At 39.1% G+C, this 25,937-nt stretch overlaps 2 protein-coding genes across 6 annotated transcripts; one reads left to right on the forward strand and one right to left on the reverse strand.

The window, feature by feature from the left end:
* The first annotated feature begins 617 nt into the window (after positions 1-617).
* Positions 618-16,348, forward strand: LOC112022371 (ultraviolet-B receptor UVR8). Of its 3 annotated transcripts, none has more exons than XM_024054958.2 (11): positions 620-1,000; positions 12,076-12,149; positions 12,243-12,327; positions 12,784-12,891; positions 12,979-13,215; positions 13,386-13,607; positions 14,005-14,048; positions 14,223-14,405; positions 14,761-14,851; positions 15,851-15,894; positions 15,978-16,348. In XM_024054958.2, exons 1-11 carry the CDS (start codon positions 793-795, stop codon positions 16,098-16,100), a joined length of 1,419 nt encoding a protein of 472 aa, XP_023910726.1. In that variant the 5' UTR covers positions 620-792; the 3' UTR covers positions 16,101-16,348. The 3 variants fall into 3 exon arrangements, with proteins under 3 accessions (XP_065638703.1, XP_023910726.1, XP_023910727.1); XM_024054959.2 differs by having other exon boundaries at positions 13,392-13,607; XM_065782631.1 differs by lacking the exon at positions 15,851-15,894 and having other exon boundaries at positions 618-1,000.
* On the reverse strand, positions 16,263-24,595 carry LOC112022369 (transcription factor LHW). Of its 3 annotated transcripts, XM_024054955.2 has the most exons (11): positions 24,405-24,594; positions 23,587-24,197; positions 22,388-22,594; positions 21,840-21,933; positions 21,697-21,738; positions 21,464-21,523; positions 19,814-21,040; positions 19,608-19,709; positions 17,027-17,173; positions 16,641-16,766; positions 16,263-16,555 (listed from the first exon to the last, which is right to left on the reverse strand). In XM_024054955.2, the coding sequence occupies exons 2-11, from the start codon at positions 23,682-23,684 to the stop codon at positions 16,466-16,468; spliced, it is 2,193 nt and encodes a 730-aa protein (XP_023910723.1). In that variant the 5' UTR covers positions 23,685-24,197; positions 24,405-24,594; the 3' UTR covers positions 16,263-16,465. The 3 variants fall into 3 exon arrangements, with proteins under 3 accessions (XP_023910723.1, XP_023910724.1, XP_023910725.1); XM_024054956.2 differs by lacking the exon at positions 17,027-17,173 and having other exon boundaries at positions 24,405-24,595; XM_024054957.2 differs by lacking the exons at positions 23,587-24,197; positions 24,405-24,594 and having other exon boundaries at positions 19,814-21,047; positions 22,388-22,409.
* Between the last annotated feature and the right edge of the window lie 1,342 nt (positions 24,596-25,937).

Below are 25,937 nucleotides of genomic sequence, written 5' to 3' on the forward strand. Positions count from 1 at the left end.
AAATAGCAAATAGTGGAGATTAAAATAAAATAATAATAAATAAATAAATAACTCTTGAGATCCTTATCCTAATCTCTTTAACGATTAAAGAATATGTTAAAAAGAAGACTGTTTTCTCTTCAAAAAAAAAAAAAAGAATGTTTTTACGCGAGTGATGATTGAACTAAATTTATAGCCTGTGGCACTCCTGACCGTCGATCAAAAGAACATCAATCTGAGCGGCCCTAACGGTGCCGCACACCAAAGCCCTAGTAACGTCTGGTAGATTCTTAATCCAGCGAGAAACCTAATCGATTCGATTAAAATCATTAAACAAAAGATAAATTTAAAACCTCACACTCCCACATGCCACAAAGAACAAAAACAATTGTGTACTGTAATAATAAACAACTAGAAAGTGACAACACCAGACCCACCACGTGTCGACCACTAAAGAATACATCGAACGCAGAGGAAACTTCTTCATCTTCCAGAAACTTCCAGCCAACTCGTGACTTCAAAAAAATATTAAACAAAATCCATCTCTGCGGTCCTGATTTCTCCACGTGTCCACTCAACCACGTGCGCATCCCACGTGGCATGTTCTATGTCCTTGTAAATGATACGCACCAGTTGTTGTAAGAAAAGTTATTCTTGTCTTTGAGTTTGTCCCTTGTTTTTTTCGTTTCACAAGCACTGGCTTTTGTCTCTGCACGTCTCTCTCTTTCATTGCTCAAAGCTCAAAGCTTTTCTGTAAGGTTAACAAAAAGCTTGTTTGGTTTTTTTTTTTGTTCAAAGAAAGAAAAGTTTGCGATGAATGGAAGTGAAAGAAAAGAGGGAGTGAAAATGGAGGAATGTAAAGAAGCAGTGGTGTATATGTGTGGATATATACCAGGAGCTTCGCTGGAGAAATCTCCGATACTGTCTCCGGTGCCGGTTCAGCTTCCGGGTTCGGGCTACGGTCGAGATTCGTGGAAGGATGTTTGTGGTGGTGGTTGTGGATTCGCTATGGCCATTTCAGGTTGAATCGAGTTTCATATATATTGTCAGTTTTATTTTGTAGTTTGTGCTTAAGATTTTGGTCTTGGACTCCTAGATTTGATTCTATTTGTTCTTTTTGACTTCCATTTTAAATGGGCTTTCGATGTTATTGATTACATCAAAGAAACTCATTTGATTTATGCGTTTGAGTGTCTAGAGTCTAGACTAAGACTGCACAACTGTAAAGCAGTTTAGATGGTTTTTTTTTTTTTTTTTTTCCTGGTTTTAATTAAGATTTAGTGGTTTTCTGTATGGTACTGAATCAATAAGAGTGTGCATTGTAAAGGTTGGACATAACTTGATAAATTAATGCCAGCTGCGAGTAAGATAGGATTTGATTTCAGGTCTCCTTCCTGAACTGGCACTAGACTTTTCTAATTGAAACTATAGAACTCGAAAGCAGTTTTAGATTGTTTTGAATATTGTTAGGATTTTTAAGATTTAGTCATTTTTCTGTAGCTGATATTTGGGAATGTTCATTGAAGTAGTTAACATATGTGTTGATAAATCCTTATGCCAAAATAGACCAAATTTGGATTGTATTAATATAATTATGTGAGCGAGTTTGGTTCAAATGCTATTCAAAGATAACGAGGTTGTGGTCGGCTAAAAAATGATGAGTTGATTTTTTTTTTTCTCATATCTTTTAGTCCATTACGAATTTTTGAGTGAAACTTGTTACATTGGAAAGTAGATATCTGTGCTTCAAACACAAATTTGACCCAGTTTGGGTTTTAAATGAATGAGATATAACAGTTTGACTTTGGCACAACTATGTGGTCCTTGAGAGCTTGCTGTTGTATATATAGGTATATACAAGTATAGGTTATAATAATGATATAAGTCTGGAGAGTATTCATTTGTAAAATGAATAATCATAAATCCTGTTTAATTATTGTATTCATTTGGAGAGCTCCCTCTTGTATATATAGGTATGTACAATCATAAATTTTATTTAATTATTGTGTTCATTTTGTTCTTTCATTTTACTCCGTGATTTGGTGAAATCCCCAACACTAGCTAAACCCTTGCTTGAGTGAAACTGCGGAAAATGATATACTGACTTTAACAGCATGTTTTCCTATATAAACCAATCCTTGTTGCAGAAATTGAGTGGAGAGAGGCTGTGGTATCAAGATTACTTTGAGATCAAACTTTTTTTTTTTTTTTTTAATAATTTAATAGTAGAGCTACAAAGCTACAAAGCTTGGAGGTCTCCATTGGAACCTTGGACATCTCCATTGGAAACACCAAGAGGTGCAGTAGAGCTACAAAGCTTTTGGCATTTTGAGAGCAAATGAGAGCAAACTTTAGTGATCCTAAACAGTTAGAATACCCTTGTTTGAGAGTTCCTTCCCTTGACTTGAGCCTGAACCGTGAGATTAAAACACCATAGTGTTGTTCATTCAAGCCATAGAAAACCCAAACTTTTGACATTGAGTTCATTGGTAAATGTGCGCACCCAGAACAAGATTGACAGGTTGACTCACTCCTAGGCTCACAATTTATTTGTGATGTGGGGTTTGGATTTCCTACCTTGGGTGATTCTAACTCAGAGACCTGACCCTATCTCGCTAACCTTGGTATTTCTTTCCTTTCCTTTTAATGACTCTACTGCTCTCAACTCTAAGCTTCCTCCAGAACCTTTTAACAACCCTTTCCCTTTCTTAACTTTTCATATTTATAGCCCAAAATTAGTGGAGGGATTATGATTGCTTTCAAAGTTAGTGCAGTAGGAGGTCCAATATCATTAATCGTAAGTGGGTGTTTAGGTGGGAGTGGGGTGTGGTGAGTGTGACCTTGGAACTAGTTCCCACTCTAGTAGATATGCTCGGCAACAATATTCCCCAAGGCATTGTCGGGCATTCGAGAGGTGTTGTGTCCGAACGCTTTTCTTCTTGCTCGGGAATGGTTCGTCGAGCAAGGACCAGGTGTTGAAATGAGGTGCGTGCTAATGTAGATTGCCTACTCAGGCTTTTGAGCAATATGAAGCTTGGGCCCGTGGCATTTATGGATTCGGGATGGGGTCTTGGATAGAAAGAGGTTAGGTCCATGGGCCATACTGTTGAATTAGAATCTAAGGTCCAAATGGGTCTAGGTACCACAGTGCCGTACATTAGTCCCCCCTTGATTCATGCCCGACTCTCGAGAAGAATCAAGGAATCCAAAAAGGCACTCGTTATCCAAGAAGTTCAATGGGGGGATATTTGGGCGATTCCAGAAACTCATTAATGCATTCTCAAAAGGCATGTTCTATCTGGCCGTTCGGCTCAGTCGTCATCATTACCTGATGGTTTGTGAACCAAGGCGACGTGCGCATCAGTTGGCATTGGTATTCGTAAGGTGAAGACATGGTGACCAGAAGGACCATGACGATCGATCGTTTTGTGCCCGGCGCAAGGCAAACCACGCAGCAGCAACCACCTCAGTGCCATGGCCAGATGCCCCCTCATCCTCCCCTTCCTCCTCCTCCCTCCGACCAAACCCGAAAAAGGCAACGTGTTGTCGAGCATACCCCTATCAATCTGAGTGATGCTCTAACCAGGACTCCCCCCCAGCCATCAAGAGGTATCATCATCCATGAGCCAACAGCCTAGATCGGGACAAACGTGGCATCCTCTTCCTGGGCTGTTCCATCAGCCTACATTCCAGCTGAACGGCAAGCCTCTTCCTGCGACCGCACGTGTACGGGTGTAGGAAAAAGGAGAGGGGAGTCGTGTTGCCCAAAGTCTAGCGCATGGACGTGCAGGCTTTCGAGGAGGGCACAGACAAGTCCATGGGGAGGAGGTTGCAATGACATACTATTGCGGCAATTCTTTGTTTCTTAGTTTACCACCAACTCCTATACATCCTTTCTGTTTTTATACTTAACATTGTTGCCTCATTGGGCCGCTCAATTGGCTCACATACTTAATGGGCGGGTGAAGGAGCTGGCCGAGGATGCCGGTAGGGAGAAAGCTCTTAAGGACGTGGTCGAGGTGACTGCCAAAGAGAAAACCAAAGCTACTGCAACTACGGAGAAGAGGGCTGCTTCGTCCGAGAAGGCCAGAGTGGCGGCAAAAAAGAGATCTTCTGAGTTGGAGGTTAAGTTGGGGGAGACCGAGCTAAAACTAGCTAAGGCTGCAAGCATGACTACTATATAGGCCGAGGAGTTGCTGACTTAAAGGCAGCTTTGAAGGCTTGTGAAAACAAATGGTACAATGAGGGGTTTTTGACGCGGAAAACTCTGCAGAGCCTATCATCCAGGAAGCTTGGAACCTAGTCTTTGGGGAAGGTTGGATGGCTGCTCTGCAAGCCTTGAAGGTCCTCGAGGACTCTCCTCTAAGGGATCCTGGTCAAATACCCTTCTTGAGCCTTGCTCCAGCCATGCAAAATCCTCTGGCGACGACAAGTATGAGGGAGTTGGTGGAGCAGATTAACTTTTATGTGGAGTTGGTTGACGTGAAAGTCTCTAGTAACCCCCGTGTTAGCGACCAGTCCGGTGAAGATCTCTAGTTTTAGCCCTCCCTGTCGGATCAGCAGCCACCCAAGACCATTGCCTAGACGCAGCCTGCAGACCCTTCAGTATAATTCTTGAACCAAATTTCTTCCATTTACCTTTATTTTTCTGTTATTCAAGTAATTTGTTCTATTTGGTAAGTTTGCCTATATCACCGGGTTGTGGTGACTGAACAATTATCTTTGTCGGGTTAAGTTTTCTATAGTCACTGGGTTTTGGTGACAAGACATTGATTTAGTTTTTATGTATTGGCTACATTTGAACAGGGTTTAATTGCCGAACTTTAACTTTAATCATGTTTATGAATATTCAATGTTATGTTAGTTCCTTTGGTATGTTCTTTTATTTTTCATGAATGCATCTCCGGGCATGCATGATGTTCGGGTAGGTTTAGAGAGGGAAATGAATTAATTCCTAGGCAGCGGAAACCCTGCTTAACAGGTACCACCCTTCGTACCTCCCAAGGCAAAATGTAGGACACGGACAATTGGGGTGTTGGTCTCTATTCCTAGACAATTTTCAATCCTTAGAAAATATTTGTGCAGGGTTTGCACCTACTCGGTGATAAGGACCGAATTGGGAAGCAAACATCTATCCTTAGAAAATTTTGTGTTAGTTTTCCACCTACCTAGTGATAATGATGGAACAGAAAAGCAAGCTTCCATCCTTAGTTTTTAGTAAGGTTTTCAATTGCCCGGTGATGGAAATCGAACCGGGGACAAGTTTCCGTCCGTAGTTTTTAGTAAGGTTTCCACCTACACGGTGGTAATGATCGAATTGAGAAGCAAGCTTCCGTCCTTAGTTTGTAGTTAGGTTTCCACTTACCCTGTGATGGAAATCGAACCGAGGACAAATTTCCATCCTTAATTTTTAGTAAGGTTTTCACCTGCTCAGTGGTAATGATCGAACCGAGTAGCAGGCTTCCGTCTTAGTTTTCAGTAAGGCTTTCACTTGCGCGGTGATGGAAATCGAACTGGGGACACGTTTCCGTCCTTAGTTTTTAGTAAGGTTTCCACTTGCGCGGTGATGGTAATCGAACTGGGGACAAGTTTCCATCCTTAGTTTTTAGTAAGGTTTCCACTTGCCCGGTGATGGAAATCGAACTAGGAACAAGTTTCCATCCTTGGTTTTTAGTAAGGTTTTTACCTGTTCAATGATAATGATCGTACTGAGAAACAAGTTTCTATCCTAAGAATATGTTTGTTGGCCGGCACCACCGAATAAGTAACAATAAAATTGAATGCACCTGCATAGATAAATATCATCATCATATTAGCTAATGAAATGTACATATTCAAATTTACACTTACATGTACAGGTGATCAGTGATAAAACTTCTTAAGATTATGGACATTCCATGGTCAGGGCAGTGGTCTCTCATCTAGGTCCTAGAAATAATACACTCGCACCTGCGATGGCAGTGACTCTGTAAGGCCCTTCCTAAGTCTGGGCTAACTTCCAGGTATTTGTATCTCGCATATTCCCCATGGCTTTCCTTAGTACTAAATCTCCAACACTAAATTCCCTCGTCCTTACATTTCGATTATAGCATCGAGCAAGTTTTTGCTGATACTCTACTAGTCTTATATTTGCCGCTTCTCAGCACTCTTAACCAATTCAAACATTCCACCATTAGCTCACTGTTTTGGGCAAGGTCAAACTCTACAACTTGCGCACTGCATAGGTTCACCTCGACTGGTATCACAGCATCTGCCCCGTACGTTAAGGAAAATGGAGTCTCCCCTGTGGACCTCCTAGGGGTCATTCGATATGCCCACAAAACGTTTGGTAACTCTTCAACCCACTTACCTTTTGCACCGTCCAATCTTTTCTTCAACCCGTTCAGGATTGTCTTGTTGGTGGCCTCAGCCTGGCCATTGCTTTATGGATATGCTGGAATGGAATACCTATTTTTAATGCCGAGATCACTACAAAACGCGTGAAAAGCCTTACTATCAAATTGCAGATCGTTATCAAATATCAATGAGTCCGGTACCCTAAATTTTGTTACTATATTTTTTCACACAAATTTCTTAACGTCCACATCTCGGATATTAGCTAAAGCATCGGCTTCCGCCGATTTGGTGAAGTAATCAACCGCCACTAACACAAACCTGTGATTGCTTGTTGCTCGAGGAAAAGGGCCAAGAATATCCAACCTCCATTGTGCGATGGGCTGGGCTGTTGACAGGATTCAGATGACCTGCTGGCTGATGGATCAAGGGGGATGCTTTTGGCATTGTTCACACTTACGCACATATTCGGCAGCATCCTTTTGCATTTGTGGCCACCAAAACTCTTGAGTCATTGCTTGGTGTGCTAATGAGCGTCCCCCCACGACTGCTGCACACCTCTTCATGCAACTCGACCAAAAGCTCATCTACTTTCTCGGGGTGTAAGCACAAAAGGTACGGCCCCCCAAAAGACCTCCGATATAACTTGCGACCCGTCGACAACCAATACTGAGCAACCACTCGGCGAACCCTATTAGCCTCCTTTTCATCATCGGGAACTCAATCCTCGGCCAAAAAGTCAATGATTTGGTTCATCTAACATGGCCCGATTGCAAAAATCATGGCAACATCAACCCCAGCAATACCAATGCTATCCGCCACACTAATGCTTAGCTCGACTATAAGCTTTATTTTGATTAACCGAGGCATCTCCTCGGTCATTGACAACGCTAACGTAGCTAAGAAATCAGCATGTTTGTTCTACGTCCGGCCTACTTGGGCCACCTTCGCCGTACCAAACTTGTTCATGATTTGCTTTATCGCTTGCAAGTATGCTTTCATCCGGGAATCTTGGGCTTCAAAGTTGCCCTAGACTTGGTTAACAACCAACCGAGAATCTGAGTATATCTTCACATCTCGGGCTCCCATTTCCAAAACAACTCTCAATCTAGTGAGTAAGGCCTTGTACTTGGCTTCGTTATTGGAGGCCTTAAACCTCAGCCTAAAAGAATGCTTCAATAGTATTCCTTCAGGAGTAATAATGACGATCCTGGCATCGGCCCCCATGGCACTTAACGCTCTGTCCACGAATACTTTCCATGAGCGATTCTCCACTTGACAAACCATTTTCTCATCGTCTTTAGGAGAAAATTTTGCAACAAAATCAGCAAGGACTTGGCCCTTCACCGAGCTTCACGGCCTATACCGTATGTTAAAAGAACCTAGCCGGGTCCCCATTTAGCTATTCGGCCTGTAAAGTCTGATCTCTTCAACAATTGTAAAGGATACTCAGTCAAGTCATATACAATATGAGCCTAGAAATAATGCGGCAACTTTCTCGTAGCATGCATTAGAGCTAACACCAACTTTTTCAAGGGTAAGTACCTTGTATCGGTATCAACCAAAGTCTTACTGATGTAATACACAAGTTGTTGCACTCCTTGGTCCCTCAGCAGCATGGCACTTACAGCATGATCGGACACTGATAGATACATGAATAGATCCTCCCCGGACTCTGGGGCCGTTAACATGGGCGCTTGCATTAAATAATCTTTCAAATCCCGAAAAGCTCTGTCACATTTCTTATTTCACTGAAATCCCTTCCACTTCTTTAGAAGTTGATAGAATGGTCAGCAGCGATCAGCAAATTTGGAGATGAATCGGTTAAGGGCAGCTATCATCCCGGTCAATACTTGCACTTCTTTAGGATTGCTCGGTGGCTTGAAGCGCTTTACGGCTTCAATCTAATTGGGGTTGACCTCTATTCCCCGATTGGTGATCAGATATCCTAGGAATTTACCAGCCCTCATACCAAAAGCGCACTTTTTAGCATTAAGGCGCAACTTATGTTGCCGAAGCACCTCAAACACCTGCCGCACTTTCTACTTACTTTTTACTACCATGTCATCAATGTATACTTCAACTGTATACTCTATTTTATCCTGGAACATTCTCATCATCATTCGTTGGTATGTGGCTCCAGCATTTTTAACCCAAAAAGCATCACATTATAATGATAGTTGGCATCTGAAGAAATGAATGCTGTCTTTTCTCGATCCTCGTGTGCCAAGGCAGTTTGATGATACCCCTGAAAGACGTCCAAAACGCTCATCCTTGGGTGTCCATACATGGCATCTACCAATTGGAGGATCTTCGGCATGGGAAACAAGTCTTTTGGGCATACTCGGTTCAAATCCGTGAAATCTACACAAACCCTTCACTTGCCATTCTTCTTCTTCACTACCACGGTATTTATTAACCACTCCAGGAAGAAAATTTTTCTTATCGCCCCAACCTCCTTCAACCTTTGAACTTTTGACTTCACTACCTTAACACACTCCTTGGCTGATCTTCTCAGCTTCTGCTTCTTAGGGAGGAATGATGGGTCTACGTTAAGTCTATGGACAATGAATTCGGGATCTACGCTGGGCACCTCGAATGGACTCCATGCAAACACATCCATGTTCTGTATTAGGAATAACATCTCTACCTTATCCTGGTCCTTCATACTTTCTCCTATTTGGAAGTATTTGTCAAAATCTGGCAATATCCTTACTCTCATCATTTCCTTGGCATAGTCAGCCCCCTCTTGCTCTTGGGGATTCTGTAATTGCTATAAAGGGACCCCTGGGGTGGGTTCTTTTGCTCGACTTGCTTCTTCTGCTCGACTCGCTTCTTCTGCTCGACTCGCTCTTTCTGTTCGGTTTGCTCCTTCTTCCAATTGACAATGGCAACTAGGCATTGTCTAGCTGTTCGCTGGCTTCCCCTTATTACAACAATGCCCTGTTTGGTAGGAAACTTGACTTACATGCAGGGCAGGCAGAACAGTCCCCATTGCATGGATCCACAGCCTTCCAAGAATCGTAGTGTATGGAGAAAATGAAGCAACCACTATAAATGCTACTACTACCTCCTTGCCTTCCATATTCACAGGAAGGGAAATTTGCCACTCGAGAATTACCACTTTACGATCAAACCCAACCAGGGGTGTACTACACTGCAAAAGGTCCTCGTTCTTCAATCCAAGCCCCTTGAATAGGTCCGGATACATCACGTCGGCCTCGCTTCTCTAGTCTACCATTACCCTCTTCACTAAGAAGCTACTTATCCGGGCCATGACTACTAACGCATCATCATGTGGTTGAATTGTTCCCTCCAAATCGTCGTCAACAAAAGTGAGAGGCTCCCAGGCAAGCTTTATCTTCTTCCTAGTCGGCTGTATGCCCAAGTAGCCTTCCACTACAGTCAACACTCCTTTCCTTCTTGCTGCAATGAGACTCCTTGGGGCAGCATGGATGACCTCAATTACCCCTAAAGGGGGTGGAAGGAGGTTCACCCTTTGCTGAGTGCCCTGCCCCGCACTTCAGTCCCCTGCGTCCGTCACAAACTCCTTTAAATACTCAGCCTTTACCAGCTGCGCAAGATGATCCTTCAACACCCAACACTGCTCGGTAGTATGGCCCTTATCTCAGTGGTAAGTGCAGTACAAGTTTTGATTCCTCTTAGATGGGTTACCTCTCATCTTGTTTGGCCATCTAAAGTATGGCTCATTTTTAATCCTGTCTACAATCTTATTCACCGGCTTAAATGTTCCATTTACCTCCTTTACTTGTGTTTCTGGCTCCTAAATCCTTAAACTCCTTTAGGGCTTGAGTGAAAAACCACCTTGCCGAGGACGACTTATCATTGGTGATTTACCCTTGCTTTGCAGCCGATCATCCTCCAGTTGTTTATACTTTTCAATAAGCCTCATCAGCTGCCTCATGTCCTCGGGAGGCTTTTTAGTCAATGACTCTTGTAATCCAGAATCCTCGGGCAATCCCATTCTAAAAGTGCTTGCTGCAATCTTCTCGTTATCCCTGCCGATCTCATTATAAAGCTCCTAGTACCAACTAGCATAACTGTGAAAGGTTTCTCCTACCTTCATTTTCATGGATAGCAACGCATCTATCAGTTGTGGTACCCGGCTGTAAGTTACAAACGGGACACCAAACTCCTGGATCAACTCAACAAAATTGTGGATGGAGCCCTTCTGCAACCCATTAAACCATCTCAAAGTAGTGGGGCCAAGGCTTGAGGGAAATACCTTACACATTAGCGCATCATTGTAAGTGTGCAGAGACATCATCTGGATATAATGGCTGACGTGTTCTACCGAGTCCGTTTTCCCATCGTAGGAATTGAATGGTGGGCGTGTAAATCTACTCGACATTGGGGCCTGCTCAATGTCGTTTGAGAACGGTGATCAAGCAGCTCTTTGTAATGTGCACCTCATTGCATCCATGACGGCATTATGAGGTCGTCGTTCTTATGGGGAATCTGAATCTTGGTCTGCATATTCCCATGAACGTGAACGGTCCCAGCGTTGACAGGGCCCCTGTGAATGTGAACGGTCCCGGCGTCGATGGGACTCCCCTGAATGTGAACGTTCTCAACGTCGACGGGAACCAAATTGATTGGACCCCGTCCCATAACGATCTCCCCCAGTATCAGACATCTCTTCTCAATTATCTCAGTCCCTTTTGCGGTGCCTATCCTCTGCTTGCAACTCTAAATCTCTCACTAGTCTACGTAACCACTCAAGTTCTTCATCTCTCTCGTCAAATTGCCTATGCCCTGAAGCACCCGATATTGTCCGTTGGATTTGGTACGATCCCTCCCTAAGGCCGGATCGTTCCTTGTCTTGTTCACGGTCTCTATCTTCGCGTCTTTTGTGTCTCCTTTCTCGCCAACTAGATCCCCAAGAAGACCCCACAGAACGACTTTCAGCATAGCTTCCAGAACGTCTATCAAACATCTTCTTGGGCTTGATTCTCAGTAGAACCACAGCATTGTAGGAGATTTCCACAGACGGCGCCAATTATGCGCACCCAAAACGAGATTGACAGTCTAACTCATTCTTGGGCTCACAATCTATTTGTGATGTGGGTTTTGGATTTTCTGCCTTGGGTGATTCTAACTCAGAGACTTGACCCTATCTCGCTAACGTTGGTATTCATTCCCTCTCCCTAGAAAGTTCTTTGAAGCATCATAGTTTTAGGTTGTTATGGACAAGATTCATTTGTGGAAAGTCCACATAGGAAGGATTCCGGAAGGATTCCAAAATTCTAAGGACACTGTGATTGGAAGGCAGCGAGGCATTCATTGAGGTTACATAACATCCAAGGTAACATAGAGAGTCTAGCTTCATTGTAAGCAGGCTATTGTAAATTTCTTCTACGGTTTATTTTCTGTGGGGTTGGATATCCTGGAGTGTTTTTTCCTTTGAATGGGTATTTCATTGGTTTTCCACTTGTCACCAAATCTATGTGCTTTTTTTACTGTTTGTATTATTATTACTTTTAGATTTGGTAATTGATTTTGTGGTTGAAATACTTTTATATTTTGCTAAGTACGTGGTTGAAATACTTATTTGTACTATATGTTGGAATAATTGAATAAATCATAGTTCATTCAATCAATTCACTATTTAAGTTTTTGGGGGTATGAATCAATTTTTCAATTGGCACCAGAGCATTTAGAACAAATAGGGGGCCAAAATGTTTTCAGATTGTCTTGCTGGTGTGGTTACTGATGTGTTAGTCTGTTTTATTGTGGAATCAGAGTCCGGGAAGCTCATTACATGGGGCTCTACAGATGATGAAGGTCAAAGCTATATGACTTCAGGGAAGCATGGGGTAATGCAGTGATCCTATAATTAATGAACTTGTTTCTTGTTTTTGCTCTCTGGAATTGATTTGTATCTACTTTTGACTGCAAATTTTGTTAAGGAAACTCCAGAGCCTTTTCCTCTTCCAACTGAGGCTTCAGTGTTGAAGGCAGCTGCTGGTTGGGCGCACTGTGTTTCAGTAACAGGTACTCTTACATTTTAATTTCTGATTTATATGGTCGTAAATTGTAATATGTAAATCTTAAAAAATTCATTGTAAAAATTGAGGGGAAACAGTTTGATTCAACTTGCTTGCATATGTGCTCTGGTGGAGCTTTTTGAATTGTTTGTGGCTACCTGATACCTCTCAAGAGAAAGACAGGCTCTTTATGGTGATTGAGAAAATGGAACCTGGAAGAATTATATATGGAAAATGACATTACTGTTGTGCATGGGTTATAATTTCAACAAAAATTGTGTGCCTTAAATCGATTGAAAATTGAATATAGGCACACCAGCTTCAATTAGTTCATGTTTGCTTTTTTTAATAATGGCTTTGTACTCTGATGGTATCAATGATGAATAGCTAGTGTTCAAACACGCATTTTCAGTTGAAGCAGTTATATTGTTGCTGCTGAGCTGAAATTGTTTGTCATATACAGAGATGGGTGAAGTATACACATGGGGCTGGAAGGAGTGCGTTCCCTCTGAAAAAATTGTGCGTGATTTGGTCGCTGGAGGAATATTCCAAACAGATTCTACTGACCAAGGTGATTTTTTTCCTTGTATTGGAGAAAGAAACCATAATTCCTTTCAATTGTTCCAGAGTAAATAATGAAGATTGCAATATTTTACAGTAAGCGGAAAGGCTCAGGGCTCAAATTTGATCGGTGGGCCGGCATCTCATGTTGATAACAAAAAGGCGGGAGAGGAAATTGGAAAGAGAAGGAAAATAGCACCAGCTAAGCAAGAACTGGACAGCTCAACACCCGGGGATGAACTTTTTACAGTATCAGCTTGCCTTGTAAATTTGGGTCCTGGAGTGAGGATCAGCACTGTTGCTGCTGGTGGACGCCACACGTTAGCACTGTCAGGTATATTCACTGCATCTTGGATCACCAAACTCCATTTGCTTATGGTTCCAGGAATAGGTGTCAGTTCTTTTTGGTCACACTATATAGTTTTGTAGGTTGTATGAAGTTCGAAGCTATGGAAGATTTTTGATGTAAAGCAAGACACCTGATGCATCATGTTTTTACCAAAGTTTCAGATATGGGACAGGTGTGGGGTTGGGGCTATGGAGGCGAAGGGCAGCTAGGTTTGGGTACCCGGGTAAAGATGGTGGCTACTCCTCACGTCATACCTTGCATTGAGCAGTCTGCTTTGGGGAAAGGAAGCATGAGTTCATCAACACAAGTTTCTAAAGTTCCTGGAAGCTACGTGAAGGGAATTGCTTGCGGAGGTCGGCACAGTGCAGTAATAACAGGTCAGCATTTGATGGCTAGTTGTGTAGGACTGTAGGTCATATGGCTGCACCAGCTTTTGTAGTTATCCCAGAGGATGATAAAGAAATTGCGGGTTCAGCTTCTTGTCTGAGGCACTGGCCTATCTTAACATTCTTCTTACTCTAATCACTTACATGAATCAATTGGGTTTAATATGATATGCAAGTTAGAGAATCTTAGAATTGCATTTTTTGTTTGGAATTGCCCAACCGACTTTTTTTTTTGTTTGACATTTTTATTCACATTATAGTCTATCATTTGCATTCATATTTGGTTCTATTGATCTGACATGGTAGAAATAAATTTCGAGTTAATATTTGATAAGTATTATTCTGACATGATCTCTTCCCTTTAATCATTTTTTCTTTTCAATCACAGATGCTGGGGCACTACTTACTTTTGGCTGGGGACTTTATGGACAGGTGAGCTTTCTGTGGCTGTAAGGGCCTTGAACAGTCTTGCATTGAGTGGTTTGATGGCATTTTTTTTTTATACCACGATCTAGTCCACTTTCTTTTATTGGGCTTTATGTATTACAACCTCTTTTTTTTTTTTTTTGTCCCTTTGATAGCTTGTAATTTTTTTCCCCCCTGCAGTGTGGACACGGGACTAATAATGACCAGTTAAGACCAACTTGTGTGTCTTCTTTATCGGGTAAACAAGTGGAAAAAGTTGCTGCTGGACTATGGCACACCATATGTATCACTGTTGAGGGTCATGTATATGCCTTTGGGGGGAATCAGTTTGGACAGTTGGGAACAGGTGCTGAGCAGGCTGAGGTATATCCAATAACCACTGAGTTGGCATATTCCATTAATTAAGCTAGTCACTAGGTACAGTTCAAATAATAAACCACCTTCATCATTAGGCATGGAGCAGCTTATAACCCAAATATCTTCCTACTTGTATGTGACTCAATTGTCTCTCATTTATCAACCTATTGGATTTTCACTTATACTCTGTTGAAAACGCATATAATGCTAGCTCCAATCTACTTGTCTAAGATACTCGGTGACCTTGCTTTGGCAACTGTCAATTGATATTATCTTGCAATACTGCAATATTTACTGCTTTAGGTTTACTTTTTGGAGGAAATTTGTGATATCGACTAAAACATTAATTTACCTGCTTCAGACTCTACCTAGGCTTTTGGATGCTCCAAGTCTCGAGAGTAAGCATGCCAAAATAGTATCCTGCGGGGCTCGTCACAGTACCATACTAACAGGTATAATTTTGCAACTGCACTAAAGCAACTATGTAGCTCTTTCTAGACTCGAAGCATACAGTACACAACAGTTTCTAGAGTTAAAGCTTGCAGTACACAACACTTTTTTGGCGGTGAAGGAATTATTGTTTCACACTCTTGATTTACGCTTTGTACGCACAATATCCACTCTCATACAAGATATCCACTTTTTTCAAGAATATTCACTCTTCACACATGATGACACATCATGTGTACAGAGAGTATGAAACAATCGAGTCCTTTTCTTTTTTGGTTGAAAAGAAGGGGGGAGGGGAGGTGTTAAGAGCTATATTGCCTGCCCATCAAATGAGACTCATTTTTAGCGAAGTGCCTATCATGAGACTTATCTATCCACACCAGTAGATCAAGTATTAATAGCCATTATATATGCACCTATGGTAGGATGAAATTGGGATACTTATAATGTGCATTTGAATATAGCTTATTTTCATTAATTTAGTTACTTTATAGTATAAACAACGCAGTTGTACTTAAAAAAGTGATGTTTTAAACCGAAGTACTCGACTTTTCCAAGTGTTTCGACCAGTGCAAAGAAAAATAATTATAAAATTTATATAAAAAAGGGGGGGGGTTATAAAGGGATATGTGTTATTTAAGCTAATATATTAAAAAATGAAGTTAATATTTAGACTATAAAATATGAGAATTTTAAATTATATGCTTATACATATAAATATATAAAAGTATATGTGTGTGTGTATATATATATATATACTGGTAATCCCAAAATGATATGTTGGTATTAGTTCAAATATTTCGTTCTTTTAGTCAAATTGAATTGGCCTCCAATATGGTATTAACTACTTTGCTTTAACTTATCCAAACAAGGTCTTGGTCATTCATTTCATGCATTGTCTTAAATAAAACGTGAACTTGAACATAGGCCTGATATTTAACGAGATCATACTGTTAAGTCCGATATTGACAATTTCTTATATATGCTTGTGTTCCTTAAAGAGGACGGCAAACTATTTAGCTGGGGATGGAACAAGTATGGCCAGGTAATTTTTAATTATTTAACCATAAACCATCTTAGTGTGTTATTAATGTTGCATTGACCTTTAGTTTCATGCATTGCTTGCAGCTTGGTCTAGGAGATTCTGCAGGCCGAAACATACCTTCACTCGTTTCCATTGATGGTTCTCTGCCAACAAATGTTGCATGTGGCTGGTGGCACACGCTACTGCTTGCTGAAAGACCAGTTTGAGTTTCAAGATTGTTAATGGGGACAAAATGAGTGACATTTTTGTAGGATAGAGATTCTCGACTAGTCTGTTTGTAGTTGTACACTAAGCTCCTTTATGCATGTTGTACATAGAAGTCTTGTGTGCATGCATGCACGTGATGGTTTTGTTCTTTTAGTTGCTAGTTTATCATTAACAGCACACCAAGAACATTATGAGGTTTGTTCACAGACAATATGTAGTACAATATGAGTGTCGATTACATCTGCGACTTTTGGTGTGTAATGTAACAGATATAATCAAGAGGAAGTAGATCCAGTTTTTCATCCAATAGATTTGCACTAGGAGCATAAAACCAAATCACACCATTTCTTACAGATGACATGAATCAAATCCTGCATGAGAGGGGTTTCCTTTTCCGCTGCCAAAGATGCATCAAAGGCCAGAAAACATCCATTCTGTGAAAGCCCCTGGGACCCTGTACACATTGTGCAGCGATTGTGAGAAAACAAAATGTCTGCAACACTAATATTTGTAAAACATGGTTTAGAACCATTCTATACCTCAACAATAAAATGAGCCCAGGTTTTGTTTGAACGGAGTTCCATGGTACCCTTCAAGATGGTTAACTCCGCTCCTCTAATCACCTCAGCAATCTCCAAGAAAAGCCCATGCTCATCGCATAGCATCTGCATTAGACATGAATTAAAAATTTTTGAGGCTATGGCTATGGGTAAATCATTTGGAAAATACTAAAAATATTACATATTTTACTATCAAAAACTTACAAACTGACATGGCAAGAACATGATTGGTGTCACTTAAACAATACAATAAATGAATGTTTGATGTCTTTTTATAATTGGTGACATATCAGCATGTAAAATTTATGTAGTAAAATTTCAAATATCCCTAGCATTACTAAAATCTACCACGTGACAGTACAGACCTCTATCAGCATGTGTCCTGGGAATTCAAGATCTTCCACAACTATGGGGCATATTTGAAGTTCGGTGCCAAAGTCAAAAGCCCAGCTAGTCCCATTTTGGCTGACATTTTTGGTTTCAGGTGAAACCCAATTATTGTGATTAGCCACCTGCATAAGTGCAAAACATTTTACTTCTGCTTGTTACATCAGGGATCATAATGTTACTAGGCTGATATAGCAGTCATAACTAATGGCCTGATTTTCTGACTATTTGTGAATTTATTATAATATATGAATATTACAAGTGAATCAAAAGAGTTAAAAACACAACTATAATTTGCAATATGCAAGCTGAATCTGAATCCCAACTGCCTAAGGTTACCCTATGCATATACTTTTCCAAGTGAAACCTATCTAGGGAAAAATCTAAATCCCAACCACCAGAGGTTACACTATGTGCATATACATTTCCAAGCTAAACCTATCTAGGGAAAAATCTGAATCCCAACCACCTAAGGTCACACTATGCGTATACTTTCCAAGTTATGGTTTATCTAGGGGAAATTATTGAACATCCCTCATCTTGCAGCCTTCCCCAGCAATCAGCATTTTAATTGCTAATACTCCGCAAAAAAGATTTCCATAATTTGATTATTTACAGTCAGATGGCTAATTAAAAAAATATATTATTGTTTTTAATTGGTTCTGGGGCAATCAGACAGCAATTGGCAAGAGCCATGCAGCAGGGAGCCATAATGTAAAGGCATCTGTGTGTGTGTGTGGTGGAGAAGTGGCGGCAACACTTACCAAAGGTCCTAAGAAGGCATTCTTGAGAAGGGTATATCTGTCTGTCTCCTATTCTACTACAATTGTATTAATAGAGCCTAAATACTCTTAGGTAAATTACAATTTATCTCCATGTGGTTTGGAAATATCACAATTTAGCCCACAAAGTTTCATTTGCCACATTTATACCCTTCTAGTTTGGACTAAAGTGAAATTGTTAGGGTTCCATACAAATTTAACATTTTTTGTCAGGTATGGGATACGTAAGCAATTTTACGAGACTAGTTTGATAAAAACACCCTCTCTCACAAATCCAAAAACATTCTTTTCTCCGGTTTCTTTTCGAGAAAGAGCGAGAAAACTTTTTCAAACAAGGAGGACGAGATGAACTGAGGGAGCTCATCAATGGTTTGAATGGTGGTTGGTTAGGGTTCACTTTTTTTTTTTGGATTTTAAGAAATCTGGCTTGAGAGGATCAAACACATTGCAGGAGGAGCTGGAGAGTCTGGTAGAGGACACAAGAATACATTATGTCAGGTAACCAATCACGTCATTTGAGAAAAGAAGCACGATGTTTGTTGTGTGTCCAGTGAGTCTACTGAATCAGAGGGATCACAATGCTTGAGGGATCAGGTGAAGGGGTTTGTGATGGCTTAGAGAAAAATACTCGGGGAATTAGGAAGAGGCTGGGACATTGTGCAGCAGAGCATTCTGACCCAGTCGAGGACCAATACTAGTTACAAGGGATCAAAGAGCTTGAAACTTCAGAAGTCATGCACTAAGCACACCAAATTTTGATGTTATGGGTTGGGTTTGTTGCCATGGTTGTTATGGGTTCATTTTTTAATCTTGCTTGGCGTTGTGCGCACATGAGAGAGAGAGAGAGAGAGAGAGAGAGAGAGAGAGAGAGAGAGAGAACTCAGTTTTGAAGAAAAATGGGAGCATTTATTAATTTTGTTTGGTTTTGGACTCAGCCAATGGATATGAAATTGGATTGATTTATACTTTGTGTGATTATTTGTTGCAATTTTTTTTTTCTTTGGATTGTGCTTTGCATGCCCAATTCAACATGGAGACCAATGTTGGTTGTTTCCATTAATTCCACAGCAAATTCATTACCTAACTCAATGTCATTTGAAACTCTTCTACACTACTTCAAAATTAGTTCCTCATTTGTGGACAACTTCATGTTTTTGTTTATGTTTAAAGTTTAAACCAAACTCCAATATTGGTGATTGAATTTTGATTCCCATTTCTTTTAGATTGGATATTAGAGGAAGAAGAAAATGAAGGGAAAGGAAATCGAGGGGCAAATTTGTCAATAATATACAAAATCATTTAATTTGGATGGAACCCTAACAGTTTCAATTAACTTCAAACTATAAGGGTATAAATGTAGCAAATGAAACTTTGTGGACTAAATTGTGACATGATCAAACCCAAAGGGGGGTAAATTGTAATTTACCCAATACTCTATAAGCCTACAACTACATTTTTCTAATCAATGAAGCTCTGCCTCATCAATCAGAAAAACATTGTCAATAAAAGAAACACCTTAACAGATCCACCTGACATCAGTCAGTTTTTACTCATATGCCTCAGTCCTAAACATTTGTAATCTAGTTGAAGTAGAAGTTGCTGGTCATTTTCTCAAACAATTCCTATGCTGAAAGATTTCTAATAAACTAAACCCATTTGAGATCTTTAATCTGAAAGTAATACTTGTACGTATCTGAAAGAAAATTCAATGTTTATAGTGGTAGTTGACATTAAAGACAAACACACACCCACACCAATATGAGAAGACTTCACATACCTCATGATGGGCCAATTGCCTCAATTTTTCAGCATGCTTGGTTACGCTTCTTAAATGCAGCATATGCTTTACAGCTCGATCTAAGAGACCATCAATGCTACACTGAATTACATAAAATACAGAACACATTAAGTAAGATAGATGAGAAAATATCAAGTGATTACTTGTATGAAGCACTACAAATATATAACCAAAACTGCACTCACCTTTGCAGAATTTGGGACAAGCTGTCGGAGCTCCTTGACCCGATCCTGAATCATTTGTCTATCCCTTGGCCGTTGCCTTTGATTTTCAGCAGCTCTGGCCCGTCTTTTGCCAACATTGGATGGCTTGGTTCCCTTCCTAGGCTGCATACATCCACTATCTTTTTGTTGCTGCACTTCATCAATCAATGTGCTCCTAATGCTATTGAAAGAAACTGAGGCTGAAGAACCATTGAAGGCACCTCTGTTCCTTGAAACAAGTGAAGATTTAAAATGTCTCCTTGAAGCTGAATCATCACCCACTAAAGCACTCACTTCAGATTGACTTTGTGACTGGAAGGAATCAGCATGTTGTCTTGGCAAGGTTACAGATGCCCTAACACTATTAGATCTATTAGTTATATTATCATCTAAACAGACAGGCACACTGGCGACTACAGCTTCCAAGAGAGAATCTTCATCATCGCCTTTGGCATACCATGTTGGCTCAGTACCATTGAAGAGATCTATATTGCATATCAAACTTGATTTGCTATATGGATCCTCAACTGATAAAGATGGGTTGCACAGGTTGGTTTGTGGCTGAAAAGTTGCTCCAAGTGCTTTGTGTAGCTCAGATTCTATGGGAAAGCTAGAAAAACTGCTCACATTGTTATAACCTGTATCATTAGCATCTGTCTCTCCAAACAACTGTTCTGTCATAAATTCAGTAGAGAAAAGGTTGATTCCGCAGGAAGATTCTCCAAACAACCCCATGGTGTAGTTGTTACATTGAGAATAAGCCTGTAATTTATCCAGACAAGACAATTCAAAGAGCTTACTCTCTAAAATCTCCAGGTGGTCAGCATTTAACGATTGATGTGGCGGAGTTGATAAACCAACAACACTATTTGGAGTAACACCAGTCTTATTTTTGCTTGTACCATTGAGAATTCCTGGAAGATTTGTTCCAGACAACTGCATTGCATTTTCAACTGTTGATGTTGGCACAACAGTTCTTATTTTTGGTCTAATGTGTCCAAATGCCTCTAAATCTTCAGCCTTTAAATGGCTAGTGCTTGTGGCTGAAGGTTCATCAATAGTCTCCAGGACTCCAGACATTGAGGATGGAGAGGATGTTTGAGCTTGAATGTCCCTGTTGGAGATGAAAGGTACGATATTCCCTGCAACATTGTGAAGGGTGTTGAATCTATCTTTGACATATGCAACTATGGCCAGATCTTCAGCAACCTGAAATCTTGATAGGACATGAAAGCCACACATAAGATAATTACTAACAAAGCAACAAGAATGCTTCTGTTGACACACAGGAGAGAAGGAAAAGACTACTGCTTCATGTGCAGTAGTTTTTCTTTTACCTTTATCCTTTTTCTTTTTTGGGGAGAGAGAGGGAGGAATACGTCAAATAGATGCACCATGACTCACATCAACCCTAACAAAGTGACTCCTACACCTTCTAACTGTTTAGGCTCAATTGTATACTATTCACTTTTCTTTTTCTTTTCTTTTTTTGTTGTGTGGGGGGGGTGGTGGTGGTAGGGGGAGTTGTATATAGGTCACAAATAGAAGTAACCAATGACTACACTACAACAGTTGGAACTAGATGCAAACTATCATTACAGCCAACACGTGAAGTAGAGAATAAATTCATACCGGTTCCAATGAGCCAAGTTGCAGAACTCCATGTGGAAGTACAGGTACCAGCAAAATAGTCTGCACAACGTAAATAATCAACTCATAAATCATTTGCAAATAATAACAAGAGAAAATAGAGCAACCAAAATTGCAACTTTCCCCTAAACTGTGCCGTGGCACTCTCAAATCTATCCAGTTGACAATAAATGGAATTCGATGTGTTGGTATGGTATAATTCAGAAAGTAATTACCTTGATACCTGCTGCAAATTGAAGTAGCCATTCATCTGGACACTGTCAACAGAAACAACTGCACTTGTGAGATATTTTGTCCAGTATTTGCAGGAGTTTCAAGAAATTTATTCTCAAATTAACTGTTGTCATTAGAACCTTACCTCAGGCACTAAATTATAATTGAATTCGCAAGTAAGATTATTTTCGTAGAGGATCCAGCTATGGCTTCCTGTAAATGCAACTTCACCAACTACCCTGATAAATTATAGAAATCCAGGTTCAGTCACCATTACTTTTCAACCTCAATACTTCATATAATAGAGAACCTCACTATTAATCACACTGTTTAGCTTATGATTATCTTCCTAAGCAACAAGGGGTATTGCTTTAAAACATGTTGCAGAGAGAGAGAGAGAGAGAGATGTGTGCAAAACAGTATCTTAGGACTGACATGACACGAATGACTACAAGTTTAGGACACCTGGGAAAAGCAATCTGAAAACCAAAGGAAATTGCTTCAAAATCAAAGTAAAAAGCTTTATCTTCAAAGCTTCCTCTTAAGAAGGATTAATCAATCTAAAATTTACATGGACACTCAATTTCATAATTCTGAAGACACATTTTGTAAAGATATAAGTAGATAATCCCATTTGGAGGCTAAAGGCAAGTAGTAAACATGTAGTGATAAGGATAAAGCACAAGATTATACCCCTCTCCCATGGGATAATGATGACAAGACAAATCATTCACTGCTAATCCAATTGGATATCCCCCTGAGCCATCATTGCATGTATTGGTTTCACAGCTTGAAGACCATATCTCATTCACAACCTTGAAGTAAATGTCATCTGATATATTTTCCACAGGTTCTATTGGTTTTGGATAATCACAATACCCGTCTTCCCAAGTCAAAATCCTGATATATCAAGAAAACTAATATTAAAACCAGAGACATCACTAGATTTTTACATTCATAACAAACCAAAAACAGACACAGTAGACTACTTATTATTCAAGGGAAAATACTTTATTCATGTTACATATAAGAAAAATGGAAAAGTTCATTCCACTTCATCATCTTGAAGATATCAGCCTAAAATAATGCCTTACAAACCTTATTTACTAAACTGAATAATTTGATCCATCTAGAATGCTTACCCAACAAGTTACTAAAATCTTTATTGCTGCATTAGCATTATAATATATTAATAAAGCCAATATATATATATATAAAAGAAGAAATCGGTCCAGAAGGACCACATATTCCAATGACTGTGGCTATCAGAGAAATAATCAAGAAAAAATTTAGAACTACTCAAAAAACTCACTGTCAGTATGACTTAGGCTAGCACAATACAGTACCAAATTTAGTGTACCTGACAAAACCAACAACCAAGTGATGAGATCAAACTCGAAATATTGGAAAAGAATTTCCCATCCTACTTTTCCAGCATAGATTTTGCAACTTTTCTTATGAAAAAAAAAATAATAAATAATTAAACTTTGAACTGATTATAGAATTAAACAAATGCAAATTCAAGAACTGAATTAGCAACATGTCATTATAGGACTTGAAAGATTTTCTATGTCTTATAACTTAAAAACATGAATGACAAATTTTGATTCCATTTTAAGATCATATTGCACTCAGTGCCTCACATGAATTGAAGGAAGCTCACTGGATTAGTCAAATCAAGTTCCGTTCTTCTCAAAAGTGTGAGAAGCATTCATCCTTTAATTCTAGCCATTGCATTTTCATCCCCTCATCCACAGTCCTCAATTCTAGCTATTTAGTTCAATGATGCATAACTAACTACCTCAAAATTCTGTATGAAAGGCAAAGAAACTTCACAATTAAATTACACGCACACACAAACAAGAGAGTACACAAAATTAAGAAAAACTTACAATTGACCATGATGCATAAGCTTCCAGAAAACCGCATATTTCCAATGCGAATTGCTGCAAAGGCTCTTCAAAAACTGCCTCAAAGCAGTACTCCCCATTACTTGGAATAACTCTCAAGAAAACCACAAAGGTCTAGTAATACAATTTGTGAAATTTTTTTAAAAATAACTAACCAAATTTATCACTACAACTGAACCAGTCTAACTACCCCTGTATGAACCTCGTCCCGCCTGTTTTATTCGCAAACCCGCTCTTCGTTTTATTGGAGGCCCAGTCGACAATCGAGCCAGCCGAAAACCCATTGCGTAAACTCTCCTCTCAAATATCAAGTACAAGAGATATAAGTAGTTGATAATTTTACAAGAGTTGGATAAGGTCAACAACAATTTCCTGAACCTTTTGGAATGAGCAGGACATGAAGTTTCAATTTTGGACTATAAAAATTGTGAAACCAAAAAGCTCACGATGTAGTACTGGGTTTAACGCTTTGAGGAGGACAGGTTGGAACTTAACTAGAAACCTTAAACAAGCTAAAACCTTTCGATTCTACTATTAATTATATATAGTACTTCGAAGTCAATAGTACAAGCTGAGCTGAAGCCCACAATTCACTGCCAAAAAGAACCAACTAATATAATCAGCTTATAAAAAGTAAAACCCATTAATTTTAAGAAGAAAAAGAAAAAGAAAAAAAATCACTCCGTTTTGTTGCTGAGAAACAAGCCCAGTACAACGTGCGGGCTTAAAGTTTTGAACTGGTTTAATTTCTGGGCAACCAAACAAAGATGTTTATTTGCTTGTGTTTAAAAGTTTCTTACCAGGTAGTACTGTGAGAGAGTGAATGTCAAATCAGAGATATCGAGGATCTTCAAATTCGTTGGATTCCATGTCTTTTTCTCTTTTTCTTTTTCTCTCTCTCTCTCTCTGTAGAAATGGATGTGGTCTGAGGAACAAGAAAAACTATTTGAGACGGTGGCGAATTGGCGTTTTCCACTAAAAAAACGGGGTACATCCTTGGTGGCTTTATAACCGGTTTCAAATTTCGCGGATTTCAATTTGTCCAAAAGTCGGATTTAATAAATGAAACTCGGGTCCAGTGGGATTCGGGGCCCATTAACTGGGTTTAACATTTGAGGTAGGCCCAACTGGGAAAGAGTAAATATCACGCGAGGGCAGAGCGCGTGTAGGGTCACTCATAGTTAATTTATCATTATTACTGGCTACTAAGGACAAGCGTTAAAAGTACTCAAAAATGCTTCTATTATATAAATAAATAAATAAATAAAAAGTTAATAATTTGTATTTATTATAATTTGAAAATATTTTTTTTTATATAAATAAAAAAGATAAACTTTAGAGATAACTAGTAAGTGTAATCTCTTTTTTGAACATGAAGAAAAAATATTAAATTTTAGAAATTCTCTTTTTAATTCAAAATGAAATTTTTTATTTGACATTTATTACTCTATTTCTAAATGAAGTTACCCTTCATTAATGAAGATACTTTTGAATTACATAAAAATCTAGTTCAAATAAATAAATTTTTTTATATATAATATAGATTTAAGAGTCTTTCCTTGTTTAGGATCCTCATTGTTTGGTTAAAAAATGTCTTTACACCCTTGTGTTTAAGTAGAGACAAAACTAAAAGATAATCCGATAAAAATACAATTCTAACTCCCACTAAAACATTACATATAAAATATAGTCACTTTTCTGTTAATTTTCAAATTGATTTATCCACGTATAAATTAGATGTTCAAACAAAACAAAATTGTCTCATTGCATGCACGAAGCATGTGTGATAAGGCTAAACCAAAAATTAGATTCTCAAACAAAAATTATATATAAAAAATAATTATAACACTAAACCAAGAAAAAAAAAATCTTATCGCATGTGGGAAGTACGTGTAATGAGACTAGTACTTACTAGATACGTGGATAATTTTTTTTTTTTTTTTTATTTGAGAAACACGTGGTAAATTTAGACGGCATTATAAGTTACGTAGACAAAATCATGATGAACAATAGGAAAGGTTTATGTAGAGGATATAATCAAACTCTAGGAAAGGTTTATGTATAAAGTTATAAACTATAAAGCAATGTTTATAACTTTATACATAAATTTAAATAAATAAATAAATAAAAAAGCAATCTTTTTTTTTTTTACTAGACTAGTCGACACTCCACACTTTGAGGTTCAACCAATCCTCATTCGTTTGGAAAACAAAATTTTCGTTTAAAGTTAAAACTATTTATATGTGATTTAAGTTAAATTCATTTGTCAGTTTGTTATTTACAATTTTATTCTCTATCCTCTTAGAGTTTGATTATATTTATTTTTAGTTAAT

This window comes from Quercus suber, unplaced genomic scaffold (genome assembly GCF_002906115.3).
Source record: "Quercus suber isolate HL8 unplaced genomic scaffold, Cork oak 2.0 scaffold_309, whole genome shotgun sequence".
Taxonomy (NCBI): Eukaryota; Viridiplantae; Streptophyta; class Magnoliopsida; order Fagales; family Fagaceae; genus Quercus; species Quercus suber.